Genomic DNA, 26,756 nt, shown 5'->3' on the forward strand with positions numbered 1-26,756 from the left:
CGGCATTGAACTTATTTGGGCAACATTTGGGTGCCGCCGAATTTTAGAATTTTAGGACTTTTTTAAGGCAAATTTTTTTTTTAAATTGCAGTACTGCAGAAAGGTTGACAGGGCAAGAAAATTTTAATTGACTATGTGTTCAAAATAAACTTCCTTGAGCTGTGCATTTTAGTGTGCACCGAAACCAAATTCTACTTTTTTGTTCCCAAGATTAACATATTTAAAAACTTTTTTCTTCAAAGTAAAGGTTTCTACAGGAACTAGTGCAACCTCAAGTTTGCACTTTATTTATTATTATTGTTTTGTTAAGTAGTAATTATGTTCCCTTCATATTTCAGCAATTAAATTACATTTATTAAATTCTGCACCAAAAAAGTATTATTAATGTTTTTTTTATATTTTTGCTTTTGTTATTCTTTATTTTAATAAGAAAAATATTTTTTTTAATGTCATGCAAACCAGTTTAAGAAAACCAGGTCAATATTAAAATTGCCATATTTTTTGAACTGCTCAACATTTTTAGCTGTAACCTTTTTAGCTGGAAAAAAATGTTTTTGATTTTAATGTCAAAAAATAGCTAGGTTCCTAGTAACAAAATTGGTTTAGTTAATTTTTTTTTATTGTGGCATTTAATAGTAAAACAATAATCACAAAATGAGTTTGTAAATACATTTGTTAAATGACATATCTTGTAATTAATTTTCATCAACTGTGAAAAACTATTTAACAGTTCTGGAACACAAAACATAGAGTTGGCCATGCAAGGAGCTAGAGTTATTAAAATAAGAACTTTATCAAAAGTTTTATCTTGGGTTTTAATTATGGTCATTGGTTATGCTAATTTAACTAGATATTGACAATGTTTACAGTCTAAAAGGTAAATTTGAATCAGATTGAGTTAACTAAATTCCAGAAACAAATATTATTGTCCTGGCAGAAACACCTGTTAGAACTTGTCTATCGATAAAATTATTTTGTAGTGCAATTCAGTTCCACAGCAAAGTCTAGATTTAAGATCGAAATTTCTATGTAATATAACAGCACCAAGTTTATTTTTAATGCAATGAATAGATTTACCTGTTGGAGTCAAAACACATCAGGAAAATTATTTATTTCATTAGGATTATGTTTCAATAGTATCAGCTCTTATTTAAGTTTTAGTATCATCTGGTAGATGCTTTAAGACTTCTTTATTTATCATTAATGAATCTACATCAGTGGGTGTCAAGATAACACATTTAGCAACATAAGCTTGTACCACAACACTAACAATTCTATAAAATTGTTAGTGTTGTGGTAGAGATAAATGTGTATAAAAATATTGTGATGTTTTTATAAAATCATCATAACGCCATTTTAAAACATGGCAAATACATATAAATATTTTATTATTATTTAAAAAAAAGTTTGCTGATAATAGGTACTTTAAATATGAGGTTTTCTGTTTCCACTCATGAAATCTTTTATAAAGTTTGCGCTTAAGACTAAAGTAATTTGTTTTAAAAACATCTTAAGCTAATATCTAATATGCATTATATATTTTTTTGTGCCAACTGGATAAGTTTTTCTCATAATGACTACTTGAGGATAATAAGCTCTGGTCGGCTTATAATGACTACTCGAGGATGTCCTAATTCTCCTGATATTGTAGCATTCTCAAAATATTTTGGAATCCCTATATATGATCAGGACAAAACATGGACCCCTCATATGATATGTCAAATCTGCCAGACTTGTCTAACAGGAAGGTTACAAAATAGATGAAAGGTAATGTCTTTTGCTATACCCATTTTGCTATAGAGTATAGAGAGGTAAAAAGAACCATCACAATTACTGTCACTTTTTTTTTATTGATATTATGAAGTGCAGAAACTCTTTTATCTACAGCACCTGCCCAACATGATGAAAGACTAACAGTATGGAAACTACCACAAAATGTCAGCACACTTTTCATTATACTTTCCAAAAATCTTACATTTAATTCAATTAAACATGAAGTGTATTTACTATACATTTATTTTTTAACGATGTTTTGAATGCAACTGTAATTAGTGTTTATTGTGAAATTGTTATATGTTGTTTTTCAGAGATTTAGGTCTTACTAAGTCAGGAGCAATACTTCTTTCATCAACGCTGATGGAATGAAATCTTAAAACAACATAAAAAATTTGAAATTTACAATGAATTGACTGATTTCATTCTTTTATACTCCAGCATGATCTTGCACAATAGCAATTTTTCATAGATAGCGTAAAACAGAGTCTCTAAGCAGTTTTGTTCCACAATGAATATAAATTTAGATTTTTGCCTCATGCAAGCTTGGTGCAGAAGAAAGAAGACTATAATAGTTTCTTGAAAAAATTATTTTGAATTCAAATTCTTCTTGAAAAAATTATTTTGAATTCAAATGGGATGTTTGAGGTGATTTTAAGATATTTGGTTTCTTGCTTGGCTTGCAAGGGGGATATACATAATATTTGTGTATCCTTTTCTTATTAGAAAGGCAGGCTGGCAATGATCATTACAAGAAAATTCATTGGCCTCCACGAGTGGAACTACAGCCAGGATTGTTCAATATTTTCTAGCAGCCTGTAGTTTTTTAGATTCCCACTAAGTCTTATTACTCTCACTTCATTTCAAACTAGGACTGGTCAAACAGTTTGTAAAACCCTACAAGAAATTTGTCTCATGTTTCCAAAGCTATTTGAGGAAAAAAACAAAGGTGGAAAATTTGTTAAACTCTAAATAAAAGCAATCTTGGTATCAGAAAAATTCAAAAGAAGAATGACAAAAATTGAAAAAAAAAGCATGGTGTGCATTTTATGGTGTAGTTTGCGGATTTCTTGCAAATTGTAAGCAACCTAAATACAAATAACTGATTGCAAAGCTTATTGAAAAATTCAAGAAGCTGGGTTTTCATATGTCTATAAGAATTCTTATTTTGCATTAACTCCTAGATTTCTTCCCAAAAAACATGGGTGATGTCAGTAACAAGAATAGTAAGAGATTTCATCAGGGAATTGCAAAAATGGAAAGTAGATATCAAGGGCAATGGGATACTGCAATGATGGAAGATTATATATGATCTCTCGTCAGCAAAGATGGAAGTATGCACTCAAGATAAAAATATGCATTAAAGAAAATAGTGATCATCAAAGCACTTCTTGAAAAAAGAGTTTCTAGTAAAGAATTGTAATGTTATTGTAAGTTTAAAAATTTTTATAGTAAAGAATTTAATAAAGTATTTTTTCTTTTTGTTTTCACTAACATTGTTCTTCCTAAATACCTATTGTGGTTATATCAAGAAAATATGAAATTAAGTATTAATAATTGGTTGACCTAAAAATATGAAGTTGATAATAATATATAAAATAAAAGTAAATATAATAAAATATAAATAAAAATATAATAAAAATATAAACAAAAAAATAAATATAATAAAATATAAATAAAAATATGAAAAAATATGAAAAATTGGTTTTGATGTTACATTAAAATGAATGCGTTAATAATCATTTAAAAACCAAGGTAAAATGCATTCTAAATATAATTTGGTAGGTATAAATATGTATAAGTTTGATAAGTTTGTATTTTTAGTTATTTCTACTTTATTTTTTATTAACAATTATTTATTTTACTTATTATAGCTTTATAAATCTTTCAGGAAAATTTATGGGATAAAGGATCCGAAGTTGTTATAAAAGCCAAGGTTATTATTTTTTGTTATATAAAATAAATAAAAACGTTTTAGATTTGTTATAATTATGTGTTGATTTTTTTAATACATTACTTTTTAAAAAAAAAAAAACAAAGGCTAATGTTTTATTTTAGTAAATATATATATATTTTTATATTCACCTCCCTGAGTCCTAGAAGGCCACTTCCCGGAGGAGGCTACTTGTTGTATTTTTTTTGTGATTATAACCCTCTCTAAACTCTATAATTTTAAAACATGAACCTCAATGAACAAAGCTGCTGTCTGGAGAAAGCAGGTTGAGTGCGGTACTACCAGGGGCGTGGTGGGGATCGAACTCAGAACTTCTCCCTTATGAGACGAGCACTCTACCACTACACCGGAACCGCACAGCATTTTTATATATCACCAAACCTTTTTGGAATTAGCTAAACCATAAAGGACTTAATTGTAGTAAAACAAAAATCTTTATTTAATAAATAAGTTATGGGATGAGAGATTTCAATCAATGACACACTATAACCCCAAACATGTACCTATTTATAATACTTTTAAATTATTTTTTCAAATAGGCAGGGTTTATTTTGCAAAGTGTCACAGAAATAACATTACTTTCTCATTATAGAAAAATATTTTTTTAAGTGTTAAAATAGTTGTGTTAAAAGCAGTGTTAAAAATAGTTAAAATCTAAAGCAACAAATTTTAAAGCAACAAGTTATTGCAACAATGTTATTACTATGAGAACAAATTGTTATTGATGAGTAAAACAAATAGTATTATTATTAACATGACAAATTCAATAATGTAACACAAAATAGCAATAGCATGATAATTAACCTTAAAAAAAAATTATTTCCCAAGTTATTTAAAGTGTTTAAAAGACATCTTGAACATGCAGTTACTGTTTAAGCAATTTAAAAACTGATATATCCTCAATTGAATCTGTATAACGCAAAACAGCAAAATGTACTATAAGCTTAAGACATCGATAAAAAAGACTAAAAAAATCTACCACTTGAATTTTGGCACAGCTCAATCTAATCTGTATAAACTAATGCATTATTTTTATATAGCTAATGATATATATCTTCCAAAACTTATTAACTCCTTGTCACATGAACACTCCTTGTCATAATTTAAAAATAAGAGATGAGTATATTCCATACAAAAAATACACAGTAGCTAGTTAAATGGTGTTAGTTATATGGTGTTGCTATGGGCTCCCCATTAGCCTCTGTTCTTTATGGATCCTAATTTATTTATGGGTCATTTTGAAGAAAAATAGCTAAAATCATATAATGGAGTCAAGCCATTATTTGACAAATGTTATGTTGATGACATTTTTGCCACATTGCCATCATCATCAAATGATTTATGCCATTTTCTTGACTATATCAATAAAAGACATTCAATATCTTTTACCATGGAAAAGGAAAAGGAATCTAAAATCTCTTTCTTGTACATTAATATAAACAAACTAAATAGTTCCTTATGTACTTCCAATTTTCATTAAGTAGTTTTTTATTTTTGTTGTTTCATCTCTTTTTCACCCAAAATAAATTTAATTAAATGCTTAACTGATAGAATCTTTAAAATTAATAATACAAAACTTTTTACTATGGCATTAAAAACTTTTCAACATTCTTAAAAGCAACATGTAACCGTCTTATAAATAAAATTTATAATTCTAATCTTACCAAAAAACTGTTTCTACTAATCAATATGAATCCATTAACCAAGAAGTCATGAAAAACTCCTTTACACTTCCTTATATTGGTAATATATCTGTTCAAGCCAAAAAGTTTAAACTCTATCATTATAAAATATTGTAAATCTATAACCTTTATTTTAATTTTTACCTCTTTCAAAATTTCTAATATGTTTTTACTAAATGATCATTTTCCTGTACAGTTCAAATCATTTGTTGTTTATAAATTTGTATGCGCAGGATGTAATTCCTGTTATATAGGCAAAAGTACTTGCTACCTCAAAACATGAATGATTTAGGATAGAGAAAAACTAACACATATACAAACTCATGTAGTTCTTTATTATATGAACATAAAAAGTATAATTTTATCGCTTTAATGAGTCTCAATTTTCTACTTTTATGACTTTCTTGGTACAGCAAATTATAAACTTTCAAATTTCAGCTCCAGGATTGTAAGAGTTGAAATAAAGTCTTAATAGTTATCTGTAAAAAAACATAAGTATATATCAAATTTTAAATCAGTGTAGCATTAGTGATGTGGCTATATTTCAGAAGTGTGGAATTATGGAGTATATTAATTTTCAAGATTCTTTTCTTGTCTAGAAAAAATTTATATTTCAAGACTTGCTTTTACAGAAACAAGCAACTATTGATATTGCACTATTTTTTAGTGTGTGAAAAGTTTACAAAAGAAGAGGTCATGCAATCAAACAGAATTGTAAAGAGCACACATTTATTTTAAACAATTCCATGAACATATGTGTTTAGATTCCAATAAAATTAATCAATTAAATCAAAATTTTGATTATTTGATGGAGTAATACTTTATTTATTGGCACTAGCATTTTAATTAGTTTATGTTACTTCATAATTTGTTAACTTTTAACAATACTTATGTGCTTGAATATCTTTGCTAATTTTAATTTTTTTTTTTTTTACAAATTTATTTGTTATTTTTTTAGCTAATTGCAATTTTTCACTTTTTTTTCTGTGTATATAAAGATTTCTTTGTGTAATCCTTATACAAGTAAACATTTTTGTAAATATGTACTAATTTTATTTGGTCACAACTTTAAAAAAAAAATTTATATACATATTAACTAAATATATTTTTAATATTTTTATTTTAAAAATATCTTTTTAACAGTTGATGCTTAGAGTGATAGTTAATATTTTTCTTACCTTCTTACCTTCAAATTTTTTTTGTTGAAGTGTTTACTCTCAGGTGCTTGATGCAACTGAGGGGGCAATTTGTTAACTTTTGGAAAATCTACCTACCCTGAGCATATTAAGATTCACTAAATTCATTCGTTTATTAAATTTTACTTACTGACAAAGAAAACTATCTACTGATATAAATAGAAACTTGGAGTAATCAGGCTTTGAATTGTCAAATTCAAACTAACTGACCAAAATGAAATCTTTCATTGTAATTAGCTCTTAAAAATTCACAAACACTAAACAAGAATTCAAAAAGTTATTGAGAGTTTGTATTGAAAACTGAATAACTTGTATTGTTGTTATACATTTTAGAGTTGTTTTTCTGCATTTCGATCACTGAGTCCTTAGTTTTAATTTGTTCAATAATTGTGGTACAAAAGCAAAATGGTACCCTATTGTTTTGATAATTATAATAATAAATGATCTGCCTCCAATACAATCGAGCTTAAAGTTAAGAAAACTTTGTTCATTAAATGGAAAAATCCAGGTATGAACAAACAGTTAAACCATTACAAGATTTTCGCAATCTTTTTTCACATAATACTTACCATTTTATAAGTTAATAATTTTTTGATAAATAATTTAATACCTTTTTTATTGTATTTTTGCTATTGTCTATTTTGTCATAATTATTAAAAAAAAAAAAAGTTATGATTTATATTTTATTACTATTATACCACATACCAATATTTGTATATAAAATATTTGTATATAAAATTAAATAAGTTTTTCAAACCCGACTGAAGATGACTATAAAATAGTTGGAACATTTATTGTTGTTTTATTTGTTAAAAGTATTTTTTAAATATAAAATTTTTTAAATTTTAAATAAATTTTGATTTTATTTTTAAATTTATTTACTTAATTTACAAAAACAAAATTTTAAACTTAAAAAAAATATAAAATTGTATTATATATATATATATATATATATATATATACATATATATATATATATATATATATATATATATATATATATATATATATCAGGCTTGGTCGGGAAAGGCGTGCGATTGCACTCTGATCTTGACCACGCATACAATATTTAGTTGCGACAACTTGCCCATGGCTTCATAGATGTTTTGAGAACATTCAAGTATGTTTCCATGTTTGTCCGCATAACAATAACTTTTAAAAATACACGCAAAAAAAAATTAACTTCATAACTTTAATCTTTACTAATTAAATGATTTTATATTGGCGAATGCTTTAAAAAGATTCGCTAACATAAATTTGTTTTATTTTAATACATTGACTTGTTGTTGGAGCCACACACACACGGATATTTAAAAGATTTAATAAAATGGCAGTGTATATTTTTAATAACATATTTTGATCTATATTATTAAAAAGTTTTATATATACAGCATATAATATATACATATATTAGCTTATAAGCTGCCTTTTTATTAAATTCAACTTATTTATGCAATCGTATAACAAGAATATGACAATCAAAGATATCATATATATAATACTATATATGTTATGTATGCATAATATATATATATATATATATATATATATATATATATATATATATATATATATATATATATATATATATATATATATATATATATAACAGTAGACAATATTGTTTTGTCCTTCAGGACTCTTTAGTAATGTAAATAAATATAAAATTAAGTGGGATAAAAATTATATAATAAATTGTTTATCCGTCCGATTCAGATATAGAACTTATATCTTCACTGGTGCAGCTTTCTTCGCTACTATAATCAGTGGCAATGGTAGCATTAGCTGAATCAAGGCAAAAACTCTTCGCTTATCTAAGAAAATATCCACAGCGCGACTTAAATTTCATAGTGTTCTTGTTGAGTGAAATTCGTGTCATTCCCTGCTATGATTATTGAGTCTTCCATTGTTGAGTGGTTCATCATTGTTGAGTGGTTCAAACGCCTATCAGTCAAAATCACAGTCAAAATACTGAAAACGCATTCGGCAGCTGAATTAGAATCAGCAATACACATCAGAAGTTCAACTAAAAGACTCAAGTTTGGAAACTTAATTTTATGATAAAGAAAAATATTCTGCCATATTTGCAATGGTGTACTTGGCATTTATTACTAGTTTTGCAGTTCTCCATTCCAAAAGAACCATTTTAAAATCCATTCCTAATTTTTCTAGAGGGTAAAAAAATTTGTTTAGTAATAAAGATATGCTGGCATCACCATACATGCTGCCTGCTGTCCATACTTGCGGATCTAACCAATCCATTGATTCGAATATGGGATTTAACAGCGAACTAAATCTATCGTTTATCAATGGCAGAATGATTTCAATTGCTAATTTCCTACTTTAATGGCAGAATGAATACATTCAAAGTTGAGATTAGCCATAGTGTTGAGTTCAATCTCAACAAACTCTGGGTTCAATTTTTTCAATTCGTTACCTTCTTTAAAATACGAAGAAACAAGATTGGTTGAACCATCTTTTTCATTGATTATAAACTTGAGTAAATATGAATCAATAATATTATCAATATCTTCATTGCTTAATTCTGCTAAGCTAGCCTTTGTTAAATCCACCGTTGGTTTTAACTCATTCACCATTAACATTTGTTTTTCAAAAACCAATGATAATGGTGACAATTTTTCTAAGATGTCCAAATAACTACAAACTAGTGCTGAGCATTATTTTGACCAATCCGGATTACGGATTACAATTATTTAATCCGAATTTCAGATCAATCCGTTTTATCCGGATTCACGGATCCAATCGGTCGATTCGGATTTCGGATTCAATCTGTTGATTCGGATTTCGAATCCAATCCGGCTTCATTGTTTTTGAGATAATCAGCTATTTTTTCATTATTATCAAGTATCAACCTAAATAATTCGAATTAAGATCTCAGATCTATTGACAATCGACTCAATATAAGACCCCTAATAGCAAATACACCAGGGTTTTCGAGTTTTTCACAATTTATTATTAGATACCCACCTATGAGGTAGGAACTAGGAATTAGAAAGTAGCAAGTAGGTATTTACTATTTTTATTAATAAAAAAAGGAGATTTTATGTGCGTATTTGTATGCAATTCATACAAATTCAGGCATTGCAAAATACTAAATGCTTATTGTGTTCTTCGATACCTTTGGTAAAAATTTGTCCAAATTTGAGACATTTTTAATAGGTAAAGTTTAAAATATCAACAGTTTAATAACAAAATATAAATGATATAATACAAATTACGATACCATACGTAATAAGTACTAATGTAATAACAAATTACTGAGCTGTAAATTAGTAACTAGTAGACTACAAAAAACTACAGAACAGTGAGTACTGAAAATAAATAACATTGCCTCATGACTGACGACTGTTATTAAATATTAATAAAAGTACAATAATAATTGATATCTGATAACTTGTTGTAGAATGCACACAATATTTATTTATAATACTTCTGAACAACAATAATACACGTGATAATAGAATAACCCATGAAGATTAGAATTAGGAGACCCAACTAGTATGGCCACATGCATGAAAAAATAAATATTTGGCGAAATATCGAATAATGCACGCTTAAACGTTTATCTCAATCAATATTATTCAACAACATTAACATCTTGTAATCTTGTGTCCTGTGCATTACTAAAATACTTAATATGTATTAACTATTAGGTATTGGGTACTCTCTTGTCTCTAGTAGTCTAATCTCTTACGGATGTCAGTAACTGAATAAAAGGTCTGATACTTACTTCTAAGCAGAGTACTTACCTACATTTAATATCATATTTCAGTAGTTTTCAAAAAAATCGAGGAAAATGGGAATTCTTACGCAAAAACAGTTTTCGACAAAATTGATTTTGATTTTTTTATATGGTTGTAACTCAATGTAAATACTTTAAATTTTCACCAAATGTTTATATTAGAGTTTTTTAAATTTTATATTTAATTTTTCCAAGTATTTTTTTTTTGTTGAATAAACCGGATTTATATCATAATCCGGATTTGGTATTTTAATCCGGATTAAACGGATTGTTACTTTTGTTTCAATCCAGATCAATCCGGATCGGTAATCCGGATATGGATTGATCCGGATTTTGTGCTCAGCACTACTACAAACCATACATAATAGTCTGTAGTCATGCAACCGTTTGGACAATCCAGAAAGTTTAGCATGCATATCTGCTTTAGTGTCGCGATCAGCAAGAGCATTATCGAAACCCACAATAAGCGAAGGCCAATTATGTAAAAGTTTTGTAAAGCTGCGTCTCCTGTGACTTATAAAGCGCGTTCCAAATATATTAGGCAAGGTGTAATATGTAATGTTCAAAGCCTCAGCAGCTTTTTTAACTGCGCATTTTAGTTTTCCAGAATTGCGAAATAAATTAAATATGGAAATGTAAAAACGTTCACACTCTTTATACTGGGAAATATCTTTCACAGCATCTTTTATTGCTAATCCTTAACGATGGTTTACGCAGTGAATTTTTATCAGCCACATTCTTTTTTTTTTTAATTGTGTTAACACGCCATTATAAATTCCAAAATTAACCCAAGCTCCGTCGGCCGTAGCGCTAGTTTGTATTTGTAAGCTAACGCAGTTAAAGGAACACTACCGGTTTCAATAAAAATGCTATCAATAGCCATTTTAATGGTATTGGCACTCATACCACCCAAACTGTTCATATCAAGTAAAGAAACTTAAAAACAGGCAGGGGTCCCCTCGCATTCAACGCGCACAAGAATCAACTCTTTTTCATCCTTTTTTTTTCTAGCCTGAGAACCATCGGAAAGAATGGAGAAAAAGTTTGTTTCATTGACAATTTTAGCAACTTTTTCTTTAATGGCACTGGCAATGCATGAGATATATTCACGTGCTAAAAATGAAATTAAAAACAATAAAAAAATAAATAAATAATATAACTAATATTTTTCAAATTAAAAAATCAAAAGGATAAGACCATTCAGATGTAAAATCTTGAAAAAAAAAAAAATTAAACTTTTATTATAATAGTAACCTAACTTTAATTTGATTTTTTCATTTGAATTGTTTTATCAAATTACGAAAAAGAAACTGAACCTAAAAATCAATAACCTGCTTTATTGTTGTCTTTTCCTTCTAAAAGGAGTACACCATTAAGTCTTTGGCATTTGATCAGTGTCTTGAAATGGCTATGTGGTATGCTCGGTTTTAGAGCCATTTCATAGGCTGTTCTAATCATCTTTAATAACGCTTTGTAGTTGTCTTGTGTAATAGGTAACAAGTTTTCCATATCGAGGTTAGCAACACAACTACTTCCAGGATCTTCTGAGTTACCATTATCAATCAGCACCGCTAATCTATAACTTTGCCCTCTAAGATGGCGATCAACCTTTTTTTATTATCAAAGAAAAAATCACGGTTCAAATTAAGCAATTCTCTAAAAAATTTAATCACTTGGTAATATAGTAAATTTAAGATAACTACAGTTATAAGTTATATAATGGTAGAAAAATTATGTTTAAATTAATTCCTGGAGTTACAAATTAAGGCTGTCAAAGAATTATCCGATGCTCCTTAAACTCAAGCATCCGTTAAAATTTCAGTTTTGTTCCTAGCACAAATCTTACACCATATTTTGACAACTAAGCCATTTTCTTCCGTGTATTCAATAACTGATTCTTTCCCCCACAAAAGAAAAGTTTTTAAGTTCTTAGATATTGGTTTACTATCTTTAATTTTTTTTGCTTCAGATGTCATTCTTACAAATTTGTTATACTTAAACTTAAATTAACTTATTTCTGTTTTAAATACTTATTAAAAAAAAAAAAAAAAAAAGCCCACTCACTATTCATAGTCAGTGGTTAAGCAGTTCCGCTTCCTCGTAATTTATTTCTCGTAATTTATTATTACCTTTTGAGTTTAATCATGAAAAAATGCTTTTATATAGTTTGACGTATTTAAAATTTGATTTTGGTTAGTAAAATAAAAAATAAAAATATAATTCATTTGGAATGTAATTTGTTTGGATACTGATCATTGTAGACCGCTAATTCAGGGGTCTAGCGCATTGCAGAATTGTTTTTAACATTTTTAAAGATACTGCTAAAAACAACGTTCTAACATTGTCATAGTAACTGAATGAGTTAATTGTTTTTTTTGTTCGTCGTACTACAAAGAATTGTATGCTTTTGTAAAAACAAAACTCAGGCCAACTAGGCAAACCGCGAAATGGTTAAAAAAAGATTGACTTTTTTATTTATTAAATAAATCAACAAATGTTTGTTTATTAGAATCTTGTTGAAATAAATCAGAAGTACTCAAATAAAAGAAATTATACTAAACTCTTTGATAAATTGAATAACAATTGTTTCTGTATTAAACAATTATTAATAGTAAGTTTTTACGTTATATAAAAGAGTGTCGCTTAATTATAAAAGACGAAGTTTATTAATTATTCTAAACTTATTTTATAACAATTTAATCAGGCAGCTTTTATTTTTTGTAATTGTCTCTCATCGGTCCAGTTAAACTTTTTTGCGCTTGATTATTTTTTGAAATGTTCTCAAAACATTTATAAAGCCATGGGCAAGTTGTCGCAACTAAATATTGTATGCGTGGTCAAGATCAGAGTGCGATTGCACGCCTTTCCTAACCAAGCCTGATATAGATATATATATATATATATATATATATATATATATATATATATATATATATATATATATATATATATATATATATATATATATATATATATAAAATATAAATATATAAAAATTTTATATTTTATAACAAAAGAAACATAATGGAATGTAACAAAAAAGTACTTGCTTTGTCTTCATGAAAAACTTTGCATAATATCATACAATGGTATGCAAGAATAATTAAATTAAGAGTTTCCTCGCCAATCAAGTAATGGAATATTTTGTTGTGATAGATATTTTTTCAACTGATTTAGCCGTGTGACATGGTGCCCCGTCCAGCATAAAGGTTTTTTTTTCACTTGAACTAAACCATTCCGCCAATTATGGCAATAACTATTGTTCCAGGACTTTTTTTTATTGTAACTGATTCATTATTCCCTTGAGCCTTCTTTATTAACTTTTGGAAAGTACTCTCGTCGCTAAAACATACCTTAAAATATTATACAAGGATTGTTAAGTGAATATTTAAAGTTTGGTGTAAGAAAGTGGATATTTTAAATACATCCAAGTTAATTTTACTAATGTCCAATCATCTTCTGTTAAATTCCTTTACTTTTTTGCCCACACCAGCCTTTTTTGCATGTCAGATTAGGCTTCTTAGCTGGACGTTGTGAAATGTAACCAAGATTGTGTAGGCGATGTTGAACGGTTCTCTTTGTCATTTTGACTGCAGATTGGTCCAGCTTATTAGTGATTTCATTGTTGGTGGCCTGTCTATTTTCTAGAACAATCTTGGTAAGTATTCTTTTTCCGTGTTGTGTTAGAATTTTTTTTTTTCCAAATTTACCAACCCTCTTTGGCATCAAGTTCTCCATATTAGCTATTATATTGTGTATACTTCTCGTTGAGAAAGATTAGTATTTATTGAAAGCGCCCTAATTTCAGCAAATTTGTGTGGTAACAACTCCTTTTTATCCCCATAACTAAAATAAGATTTTACATTTCAGTACTACAATTAAGAATTCGCCTTGGTACTCATAGCTTATAAAATATCAAATTAAATACATTTATTTTTATTTCAAAATAAAAAAAAATATTCAAAAAACAATATTCTTACTGATTTAAATAATTATTTTGATGGTAACAACTCCTTTTTTTTTCCCCATAACTAAAATAAGATTTTCTATTTCAGTACTACACTTAAGAATTCGCTTTGGTACTCATAACTTTAAAAATATCAAATCAAATACAATTATTTTTATTTCAAAATAAAAAAAAATATTCAAGAAACAATATTTTTACTGATTTAAATAATTATTTTGATGATAACAACTCCTTTTTTTTCCCCCATAACTAAAATAAGATTTTCTATTTCAGTACTACACTTAATAATTCGCTTTGGTACTCATAACTTTAAAAATATCAAATCAAATACATTTATTTTTATTTCAAAATAAAAAAAAATATTCAAGAAACAATATTTTTACTGGTTTAAATAATTATTTTGATGATAACCTTTATGAGGTAATAAACGAATTCAAAACTCTGGTAATAAAATTTAACAAGTGTACAGCTAAAAGAATAAAATTAAGATGACATCATACAAAATTGCTGTCAAAAGTGACAGTGTTGCCAGTAGCAAAAAAAAAGCTCAGATTTTATGAGTTAAAACTTTATTTTAAACAAAAGAATAACTTTTAATAATGAATTTTTACACTTCATATGTAAAAAATTAGATTAAACTTCAAAATGATCAAAATTCATAAGTGGCCATAATAAATTGTCACACAACTGTATATATACATATATATATATATATATATATATATATATATATATATATATATATATATATATATATATATATATATATATATATATATATATATATATATATATAAGCCAAAATGCGACAGATTCAGTAATATTTAGAGGTGGCGCAAAATTGAACAATTTTAGCAGACACTAAAAATATTATGTAATTTTTCCATTTTTTTTGGCTTATCTGAAGTTATTTCATTTTTTGTTCGGTGGCTTCATTTTATATATTTTAATCTCTAAGTGTGAGAGTAAGTACTAAGTAATGGTAGTTTTAGTTTATGTGAAATATAATAAATGTATAATAATTTTATAATAAATTAAATATATGATCTGTAAAATGAGATTTTAAAAAGAAATATATTATTTGTATAGCAACCTCTTTTGCCTACTTACTTAACTTTAATCTAAGTTCGCTTCTTCTCATGTGTGTATTTCCTGCATGAGCCTCCACTATTATTAATATGATTATTGATTATTAAGTCAATTATAATTTAGTAATTAATTATTATATCACACGCAGTTGTCTCTAATTTGAATTCTTCAAAGATTCCAAGATAAATTATATTTTTAAAATTAAATTAAATATTTATATATTCATTGTTCAAACTGAAAATTGTTATTAATAAACTAAAAATTATCATTCTGTAGTAGACTAGTAGTAGTAGTGCTAGGTTATTTTAATCATTCATTAAAGTTTTTTATAACATAAACAGAACTGGTAAACTCTAGGCAATGATTGTTAGTTCATTGTTTAGGTAAAAATGGCAATAGCTCCAACAACGAGAAGTTCTGCCAGTGTGTATGTAATTGGAAAATCAACCAAAGAGTTGGAATGCTCCTTACTTCCTTTGAATCAACAAGTACTGGCAAACTTCCTCTATTATTGCAAGAAAGAAAAGAAATCATCAAGCCCAAGTGCCAATATTACCATATTATCTGTCTTTCGTTACTGGAAAAAGGCTAGGATACCAACTACACCAGTTAGATATGCTGCCAAAAAATTGCTGAAGTTACATAATGTCTACAAGTCATTAAAAAAAGTCGCACAAAAAATTTTGAGGGATACAGAATGAAAGAAGAAATTTTCAAAATTAATTTACATGACTTTTTGATGTTGCAAGATCAGATAAATTGCAAATTTTGCACAATGATGAAGACAAAGCGTTTCTGGTATCCCAGCAAGAAGATCTCTCCAGTTTTAGTTTTGGAGGTATGAATAAGCATTTGGGCCAACAGCCCAAAGTACAAAATTCAAGGTACAAATTAAACAAGCAGAAAAACATTTAAAACAAAAAGGATGCTGAAGATGCCAGGAAAAATGTTATTGTAAAAGGAAGTATTAATTGAAGGTGTCATGTTTTGTTTATGTAAATGATTTTCATAGGTCAAAAAATTTGTTGCATTTTTTAGTTCGAGAAAAATAAAAAGCTGAAAGAAAAAAATTAGCTGAAACATTTTGTGTGTTTTCTGGCAATCATATACATGATTGTTGAATTTGTCTGTTGAGTTGTTAGTTTTGCAACTGGAAATCTATTTTTGCAGTTTCTTAAATTATTTGGTTTTCCTGTATAAATAGATAGTTAGACTAAAAGTCTATTATATGATAAACAATTTAGATAATAAATGACATTTATACTATTACCAGTAATGTGACTTTTAATGTTTCAAATTGTGCCATTGGATGTCTCAAACTTATCTAGTTCTTGTAAATACAACTGGCAGATTTTACATTAACTATTTTTCCATTCGAATATTCCTGTTTTTTTGATAGAATCGAATATTCCTGTTTTTTTGATAGAAAATAGTTTTTTTTAGAATGAAATTTTGAAAATGTCATTTTTCCCAGTAAGTTTAGCGACTGTTTGCTGGCAATCACCGGTTGAGTATTTGAAAAAACTTTTTTTACTCTTTCATTATCAGATAAACTTAGTAAAAGGTTAGCTTCAGTTAGGGTCAGTTGGCAGTTTAGTTTGTAACAAAGTCACTAAAGGAAGAACTTGGTTCCATTGTTCTATTGGCGCTGGTCCTCGTAACTTTGCGTCATGAAATGCTATAACTATGACATATTCAAGGTAATGACAAATCCTTTAACAATATTTTTAGTTCTTCTAAATGTAGTTTTTCTGTAGCATAATCAAATATAAAACCATTTTTAGCATGGTTATATGATATGCTCTTTTTTATATGATACAGATGTTGAAGTTTAAATAGTCATGAGTGTTTGTTTCTTTTTAAAATATATCTGTTTTAATGTATTTTTTATTTTCAAGAATAACCGGTATGTCTAGTTTCAAAAATATCCGGTATATTTTTTTGTTTGAATTTGATGCCAAAATCAATTGTAAAATAATTAAATTTTGCAATTCTGTGGGACTTTTGGAACTTGGCGATATCTTGATATTTTAGCAATATGTTGAAACCATCATCAACATACCTAAAGTAAAACTATTCTACAATTTTAGCTTCTTATTTTGAAAATTATTTTGGTAAATTTTTTGAAAAAACATTGTTTCTTCTAAAAAGTCAATTATAAGACAAGTATAGTCTGGTGCAAAATCTGTACCCTTGGAAACCTGTAAATTGACGAAACAATTGATTGTCAAAGTAGAAATTCTTGTTTTCAAGAATGAATGATTCAGAATATATGATGAAATCAGTAGTGAATTTTTCGGCTATTAAATTTTTTATGTTAAACTCAGAATTTTAATGCTTGTAAACCTAGATTGTATGGAGTTCTTGTGTAGAGATTTAAAAATTCACTAGTTAATATAACACTATCTGAATTCTATTCAAGGAATTTTTCTTAAAAAATTTAAATTATCCTTTTACAAAAGTCTTTTTCTTTCCTTGCAATAGAAGATTGTATATAGATTTTGGTTTAAATGCAATGTTGGACTTAGAGGGTCTATTCTAGCAATAATAAGCCAACTATTTAAATCATTTGGCAGTTTTATTTCCATAAATAGAGAGCTAGATTCTTAAAATTTTTTAATAATTTTGTCAAATTTTTAATAGTTTCATAAAAAGTACTAGATTTGAAATTAGTGTTGTAGTCATTTTCATTTTGTGATGAAGATTTATGTTTAACCATCATTTTTGATTATTGATTACTATTTTATCAGAGTCAGTATTTGTTATATTTGTCAGTAGAAATTTAACAATTTTTGAAGAGTGTACAAGAAATAAAAATACATAAGTTCTTAAATATAAGTTTTTAAATGTAAAAAAAGTCCATCACAAACTGGTTAAAAATCTGAAACAAAAGGTTTTCATTTTTCTGTCTTTTTTTCAATGTAACAATGCTATCTGCAACAATGGAATCACTGACTCCCTTTCTGGTGTTATTAAAATAAATATTTGAAATAACAGCGTATTCTTTTCCACAATTTTAAAGGTTTAAACCTAAAAAGTGGTTGGTAACCTTCTCTAATGCCAAAAATAAACTTTAATAAATAACATCAAATATGTGATCTATCATAATAAAACTGTCACAGACATATTCTAAAAGTTGTAATGATAGATTTATTAGACCACCTCTAAATAATGTATACAAAATTTAATTAGTTGACTCCAGTTGACAATGTTGAATACAAAGCAATTTATTTCAAACTGCTTAATTAATTTTTCAACAACAAAACTAGCAATGTTGGCAATTTCTCGAAAATCATCTAATAAAGTCACACAATCAAACTCTTTTTTTCGGATCTGCTCCTTCAAGGATTTGCATGTTGTTTATCTTTAACATTATTGATATCATTTTCAAAAATGTAAATTCTTTTATTAAAGTTTTAATTTGAATTGTTCTCTCACTGTAAATAATATCATTCAAGCTGACAAGGAACCTGCTACCACTCATTTTACAGTTTTGTCCAAATCTTCATTCTAAGGAATCACTTTAAAAATGAGCAGTCAATATAAATTTGTCTTCCAACAAATCTTGACCTTTTTTTTTAGTATCTTCACTTCTAATAATGCTGCAAGCAACCACTGTTAGATGAAGTTTACAAAGCAAAATAGCAATTAACAGATCACCTAAAAGATTGCAAATCAGAAGAATCAGGAAAACAAGATGAAGGGAGCGAATTCCAAAGAACTGATATTCGAGGAAAAAAACTTGACAAATAAGAATTTTTAAAGCCCTTGAACAGTTACAGTAAAGGATGAGGCTTAATTGAGTGATGAGTAACACTCTTTAGAGCAACACTAATTTTAGTATTTATAAAAAAGAGAAAGAGACATTAGTTGAAGGTTGGCTGCAGGAGTAAGTCCAACTATGTTTAGAATGTGTTTTTGCACTTTGTCTAAAAGGCATCATTTGAAGATCAACTTCAGATATGGCAACAGTATTCCAACCCTCAGAATTAAGGTTGGCATTCGGCAATGCCAACATAACTGCCGACCTAAAAGTGTTGAGGTTGCCAAAAAATTGCTGACCTCGTTTCGATGTTTTATGGTAAGACCTTTGTATCAATTTTTTTTACTGACCTGATGCCGATCTCTAAAAGATTGAGGTCAGCAAATTATTGCCGACCTCAATTTTCCTAATTCTGAGGGTTGGTATTCCATACAAGGACGGATTTTTTTTTAAGCATCTTCCAACAAGGCTACAAGCAGCCACTATTAGAGTTGGAAGTTACTGAAAGAAAAAAGATAAAGTTTATAAAGCAAGATAACAATTAACAGGCAACTTTTAAGATTTAAAGTTGTATGAATCGGGAAAACAACATGAAGGGTACAAATTCCAAAGAACTGATGTTCAAGGGAAAAAGTTAGGTGAATAAGAATTTTTAAAGCACTTAGGAACAGTCACAGTAGATGAGACTTTATTGAATGATAAGTAACACAAGAATGAATTTTAGTAGATAACACAAGAGATGCTAGCTCTTTAGAACAGCACTTGTGATTTATAGAAAAAAATAGATTAACAACATGACGATGTGACAATGATTAAAGGTTGGCTGCAAGAGCAGTTTTTGCACCTCTAAAAGAGAAAGGGCATCATTCAAAGATATACTCCAGATATTGCAGTTGTATTCCATACAAGGATAGATTTAAGATTAGTAAAGAAAAAGAATTGGAAGTAGAAAGTTATGAGCACAATAAAGAGATGCAACATTAGCAGATGCTAATTTTGCAATTGATTGATTTATGTTTTCCAATAAAGATCGGAAGTTAGAGTTAATCCTTAGAGATAAAGGGTAGATGACTCACGTGTGCACTGAAAAAAATTGAGTTTTAATAGAGTTAAAGTTCACCAGCAACTTAAACCCCCATGTTGTAGCAAAAGTGAGATCCTTTTCAAGATCAAATGCCTTTTCCAAGCGATCAGAGAGTGTTGGCTTTTTATCAAGACAAAAATAAATGGTATTATCATCAGCAAACAATGCCACCCTAGATGTGAGAATTTCTGGAAGATTGTTAATGTAAATTAAAAAGAGGAACCCCTGAAATTTCAGTAAATGAAGAAGAGTGCTGTCCATCAAGGATCACTTTTATACTACGGTTGGAAAGTAAGGATTCAATAATCACCACAATAAGAGAGCTTATGGAGAAAACCAGCATTCCAAACTTTATCAAAGTCTTTAGAAATGTCAAGAGCGATAACCCTAATTTCTTCACATTTATCTAATGCACAATAAAACATCACCAAATCAGCAGTAGAATGAGAGGATTGAAATCCGATTTGATAATCAGAAAGTAAGTTATTAGATTAAAGATAAGAGATTAACTATTGCTTAATTAAAGACTCATAAACCTTGCTTATGTTCGGAAGAAGACTAATGGGAAAAATATGAAAAATATGGAAAATAGATATTGCTTTCCAGCAGTTTAGAAAGCAAGACTCTGATAAAATATTGTTAAATAGATTTAAAAGTATAGATGGCAGCTCCAAAGAACACTTCTTCTAGACTATAAAAGGTATGTTGTCTGCACCACAAGATAGATGAGTATAAGAAGGAAATCACTTTAGATACAGAAGTTGGAGTGGTACGAATTTCTTTACTTTCAACTAAAAACCTGCTAAGAAAAAAATTTTTTGTTTCCTTAGCTGTTGATTTAGATACTGTTTTTTTATTAAAAGCATTTTTTTAGAGGGAAATTTTCTTTAGGAAAGAATATTGCAATTAATAGGAGGAAATAGATTGAAATATCGTTTTTGTTAACACCTATTAACTATCATTTTTTTTGGGTGATTCAAAATGATATGAAAAGATAATAATCTTTCTCAGAAAAAAAAAAGAAATTTTTTCTTTGCGGATTTTACAGATACTAGTTTCTTTATTAGACCTTTATTAGACTTAACCTTAAATTAGACACGGTGTTTGTCTTTATAAAATTTAAAGGATATCTAGGTTCTTTATCTCAGTGTGTAAAATACAATTTACATCATTTTGTAAGGAACAAGTTTTTCAAAGGTATCAAATTTAATGCTTGAAAATTGTTCAGAAAGGTTATTTACTCTAATGATATAAATATTAAAATTCAAGTTTAAAATGCAAAATTCAAATTCAAAATGCAAATTCAGGTATAAGAAAATATTATAAAATAATATAATTCATTTAGTTAAAGGCAAGAGATTATTTTTAGTAAATAATACAAAATATTTTGTTCCAATTTCTTTTTTACAAGTTCATCTCCCTATATTTTTATATAACATATATGTCATATAAAAGGTAAAATCTTCTTGCAAGGTAAAATGTTACTGGGTAATTCTGGGTGTCTCAGATTTTGAGAGTGCCTAGTAAAATAAGAGTCCTTTGAAAATTTTAGCCTCTGGCTCCGAGAACATCCTAAATTAAGATAGTTTTAATTTTAGGAGATATTGCCCAGGTACCTCTTGTCCCCTCAGAATTTCAACATTTATTTGAATGTTTTAAGTCACATAACTTTAAAAATATTTGATTTTTTTACTTGGAAATTTGTAACTGGCAATTTTTGGGGGTGACGAATCCAATGAAATGATCAGAAGTGTAAAAAATTATTATTAAGTACCTGTAATTATCAGTTTAAATAAATTTAGGCAATTTTATATATACCTATTTTTAATGTTCAAGAAACCCATGTAGCATTAATGATATCAAAAAAGTATATATTACACCTCATTCATTGATTTTTCAAAAAATATAAAGGTTTTGATCTGTGAGTATATGGATTTCCATATATGGATAATGGGGCACAGTCCCTACTTTTTTGTAGCAGAATATTGCAATTGATTTTTCACTACCTTTCAGACTAGCTGGAGCTCTGAAAATTTTAGCATTTCTGTAGTGCCAATGAATATGCATGTTAAAATTGTTTTCACGGCCCCAAGACATTAGGGGGGACTAGTCAAGTAGCCCAATTTTTGGGAATGTAGTGGAATCTAGTGATAGATTATTTACTACTTTCCAGACAAACTGCAGCTCTGAAACTTTCAGCATTTGTGTAGTTCTGATGAACATGTGTTAAAATTGTTTGTAGGGCAGACAACCAGAGGCTCCACGGCCCAGGGCACACTGGGGCCATGCCCCATTGTTTTCTCAGAAAAAAAAAATTTTTTCTTCCAATTTTTAATAATGTAAAGATAACTTTGAAAATATTGTCTTTAAAAAATTTTTGTACTTGTTCCCTTTTACTTAATTATTTACAAAGTAAAATACAAAAATATTAAGTTTCAAGATTTGCTTAGATGCATCGAAGTATATATATGTTCAGTTGTTGTTAAAGGTGCACCAGTTATACAAATTATGTTGGTAGTTAGAACTCAGCGCTCAAAACAATTATTCAATGGTTGCCGATCAACATTGATTGGCTGAAATAAAAAAATTAAAAACCAAACGATCAAATCATTTTTTAGATGATCAATTTTTTATTAAATTTTTAAAATTCATTTTTTTTTTTTTTTACCTTACATAAGCAAATTGCTATTGTCGTTTTAACTTTAATTATTTTACTTAGAGTTTAAATAAATTGTTTGTTTTGCCGGGTTTTTTTTTAAAACTTGTTTATTTAAAATTAATATAAAAGTTCATTTTGCCGCATTTCTTTTTAAATGTTTTATCTTGAGTATAAATTAAACGTTGTTGTTTTTATTTTAATTATTTTGTTTAAAATTTAAATTAACATTAGTTTTGCCGTATTTATTTTAATTATTTTATTTAGAATATAAATAAATTATCTTATTTAGAATTAGAATAAAACTTTGCCTTTTTTTGAAAAGTATTTTATTTAAAGATGTTTGTTTAAAATAAAATATAAATAAGCTTTTGTTTTCATTTTAATTATTTTATTTAGAAAATAAAACATTTGTTTTGCCGATTTTATTTTATTTAGAATTTAAATAAATTGTTTGTCATTAAATTAAAATGAATTAAATTTAAAATATAATTCATTTTAATATAATTTAATGTTAATTTGATGTTTTTAACTTTTTGTATTTCAAATGTTTTTCTATTAATTATTACTAAAGTTTGACGAGCAAATTGCTCGGAGCAATTGATGCCGATCAAATTTGATCGACCAGATTTAATTTTAGGAGATCAAAATATCAATTTTTCTAAAAGTAGCCGATCATTGATTGTTGATCGGCCGCTATTTCGAGCGCTAGGAACACATCACTCATCTGCTCTAAATGGCCAGAAAAGTTTGTTAAAATGACTATGCGGTTGCATAAATGTTACCATAACATCTTGCTCAATATTGTCAATTTCATTTATAATACCAATCCAATGAAACATATCAGATTTACACAAAATAAATCCGTTAAATTTCAATGTATTGATGTTAATTAGCTGATTAGGTTGAATACTTTAAATACTAGAAAAAGAAAACATGTTTGTTACATTAAAATCTTCACTTGTTTGTTTAAAGTTAACAGTATTTATAGATTATGGGTTAAATTGATGATAGCTCCTAGTTCTACTTAGCTGAGAATATTTTTTCAAAGTGGTGCGCAATTCTGTCAGTCTTTCTTTTATCAATCTTAAAAAAATTAGTCCCTTCAATTCAATATCTGGTCATTTGTGGGCCTTTGTAGACTTGCATTTGCAGTTAATCATTTTACAGTGCCACCAATACCATCACATGGTGACTTGTAGCAAAAAGTGTTTACTCTGCATCAATGTCAAAATCATCTTTATGGAGACAGACATTGTAAAGGTTTTTGTGATTTTTATACTGTGCAGCACAATCGTCTAAAAAATGACTTTACAGATTTACACAACCACCTTAAATGGCTGTATAATATATAAGTAAATTTTTATTACTTTGGTTTTATTAACTTGGTTTTTTTTTACCTAGGTTTGGTAAATAAACGTTTCCATAAACTATAACAATAATAGTAACAATAAAGTGCATATAATAGATTAAAGAAGAATTAATATATATGTATATGTATATATATATATATATATATATATATATATATATATATATATATATATATATATATATATATATATATATATATATATATATATATATATATATATATATATATATATATATATTAGGGTGCATTGAAAAACATAATTTTTTTTAAATTGCCTTGTAATAGCTCTTAATTTATGCTATATAATAAAATATCACCGAATTATCAAAAAATTTCGAAATTAAAATATTTTTAGAGTTGCCTCAAGTCCCTTGAACATTTTAGAGCCCCTAATATTCTGGGAAAAAAAAATTCTTCAAAAGTAGATCAACCTGGTACTCAAAAGAAGTGAAATTTTATAAAAAGTTCGAAAATAATAATTGTTTTATTAAAAAAACTTTAAAAATAAAATATTATCGAAAAACCTGTAAAAATGCACTTTTTTTATTTTTAGTTGAAAAACCATAGTTATTATGCAATGAAATTCAAAATAATAAATTTTACAACACCAATGTGTTGCAAAAAACCCTCTTTGACTCTAAGACATGAAACAAAGATTATTATTTGCAAAAAAGTATGCGGACAAGACTATCGAGTAGTGGAAGAAAGTAATTTGGAGTGATGAATTCAAATTTAACCTGATCTCTTCGGATGGACAGCAAAAAGTCTGCCAAAAATAGGTGAGGCATACAAATTGAGTTGCATGAGAGGAACAGTAAAACATGGTGGTGGAAATGTCATGGTGTGGAGATCAATGGCTTGGCGAGGAGCATTTGTGGTACATTCTAAAACGGAAAATTGGAGTCGAGCTTACAGAAGACAGAATTATCTAAAAGCAGCAATAGTCAAAGCATGAAAGAAAATCACTTGAGAAGAAACCAAATCTCTTGTGGAATCGATGCCTCAACGTCTGCAAGCAGTTATTCTGGCAAATGGTGGCTCTACTAAATATCGATATACTAAATTTTTTGTCTAAATACTAATTTTTTAATCTAATTTTAGAATTTTTCTTATTTGTGCCATTATTTTTTTTGCGAGAAAATATTTGATCAATATAAGTACAGTTGATTTTTATATGTCATTCTGTCTTCTGTAAGTCGAGCTTACATAAGACAGAATTATCTAAAAGCAGCAATAGTCAAAGCATGGAAGAAAATCACTCCAGAAGAAACCAAATCTCTTGTGGAATCGATGCCTCAACGTCTGCAAGCAGTTATTCTGGCAAATGGTGGCTCTACTAAATATCGATATACTAAATTTTTTGTCTAAATACTAATTTTTTAATCTAATTTTAGAATTTTTCTTATTTGTGCCATTATTTTTTTTGCGAGAAAATATTTGATCAATATAAGTACAGTTGATTTTTATATGTCATATGAACTTATATTTGACAATTTTTGAATAGGATGCTTCAATATAATGCTATTTTCAAATAATTCATAGTTTTTTCCCTTAAAAAAGAAAATCAACTACTGTTTTTTAATCATTTTATACAAATTTTTTCAAAAAAAAAGTTTGTGCCATTTATTTTTTTGCTTACTGTATTTTTTACTAAGCTGTTTGCTAACTTTGGATTTCATATTGAATCACAAATGTGTTGTTTTCACCTAATCACGAAATCACCTAATACAGTCTTTAACCAACTTTTCCTTTTGTTGCCTTAGGTATCTTGCTTGACATTTTGCAATGTAAGAATGAGCTGTTAATTTGTTTATTGCCTCTGATAGCATTAATTTGTATTCTTCAATTGTTGTTCTTTGACAAATCAATGTTGTTCTGTCTGTTTTCTTTTTAATTCAAAAAGTTTTAAATTATATGGTGCAAAATTCTGTTAAAAATTGTTTTTTTAGGTGGATGAATGTTTTTAATCCATATTATTTCATTGAATACAAAATGCTCAAAAGCCGATGGAACAAATATAAACCAAAAACATTTTTTGAAAACAATATTTTCAAAGTAATCCTTACTTTATTAAAAATGCAAAAAAAATAAAAAATGATATACTCCGCTGCAATACTCTTACTGATAGAAACTTTAGCCAAAAAATTCCAATACTCTGCTACAAAAAAGTGGGGACCACACTCTATTTACAATACATGGAAATCCATATATTTGCAGATCCAAATCTTTGTATTTTTTAAAAGATCAATGAATATAGAATGAGGTGTAATAATTTTTTTTTGATATCATCAAGGTCACATGAGTTTCTTGAGCATCAAAATCAGGTATATAAAGACTGCCTAAGTTTATTTAAATTGATAAATACAGGTACTTAAAAATATTTTTTTACCTTTTTGATCATTTCATTGGATTTGCCATTCCTGAAAATAGCCAGTTACAAATTTTAAAGTAAAA

General features: G+C 27.5%; 1 protein-coding gene across 2 annotated transcripts in view; it reads left to right on the top strand.

Annotated features, from left to right (window-relative positions):
• The window catches only part of LOC100205532 (uncharacterized), a 109,028-nt gene that overhangs the window by 8,639 nt on the left and 73,633 nt on the right, over nucleotides 1–26,756 (top strand). For both annotated transcript variants that reach the window (XM_065805236.1, XM_065805237.1), the window contains exon 2: nucleotides 3,665–3,709. In XM_065805236.1, the coding sequence (XP_065661308.1) occupies nucleotides 3,665–3,709 (45 nt within the window). The remainder of the gene's footprint in view (nucleotides 1–3,664; nucleotides 3,710–26,756) is intronic.

The sequence above is a fragment of the Hydra vulgaris genome, chromosome 09 (assembly GCF_038396675.1).
Source record: "Hydra vulgaris chromosome 09, alternate assembly HydraT2T_AEP".
Taxonomy (NCBI): domain Eukaryota; kingdom Metazoa; phylum Cnidaria; class Hydrozoa; order Anthoathecata; family Hydridae; genus Hydra; species Hydra vulgaris.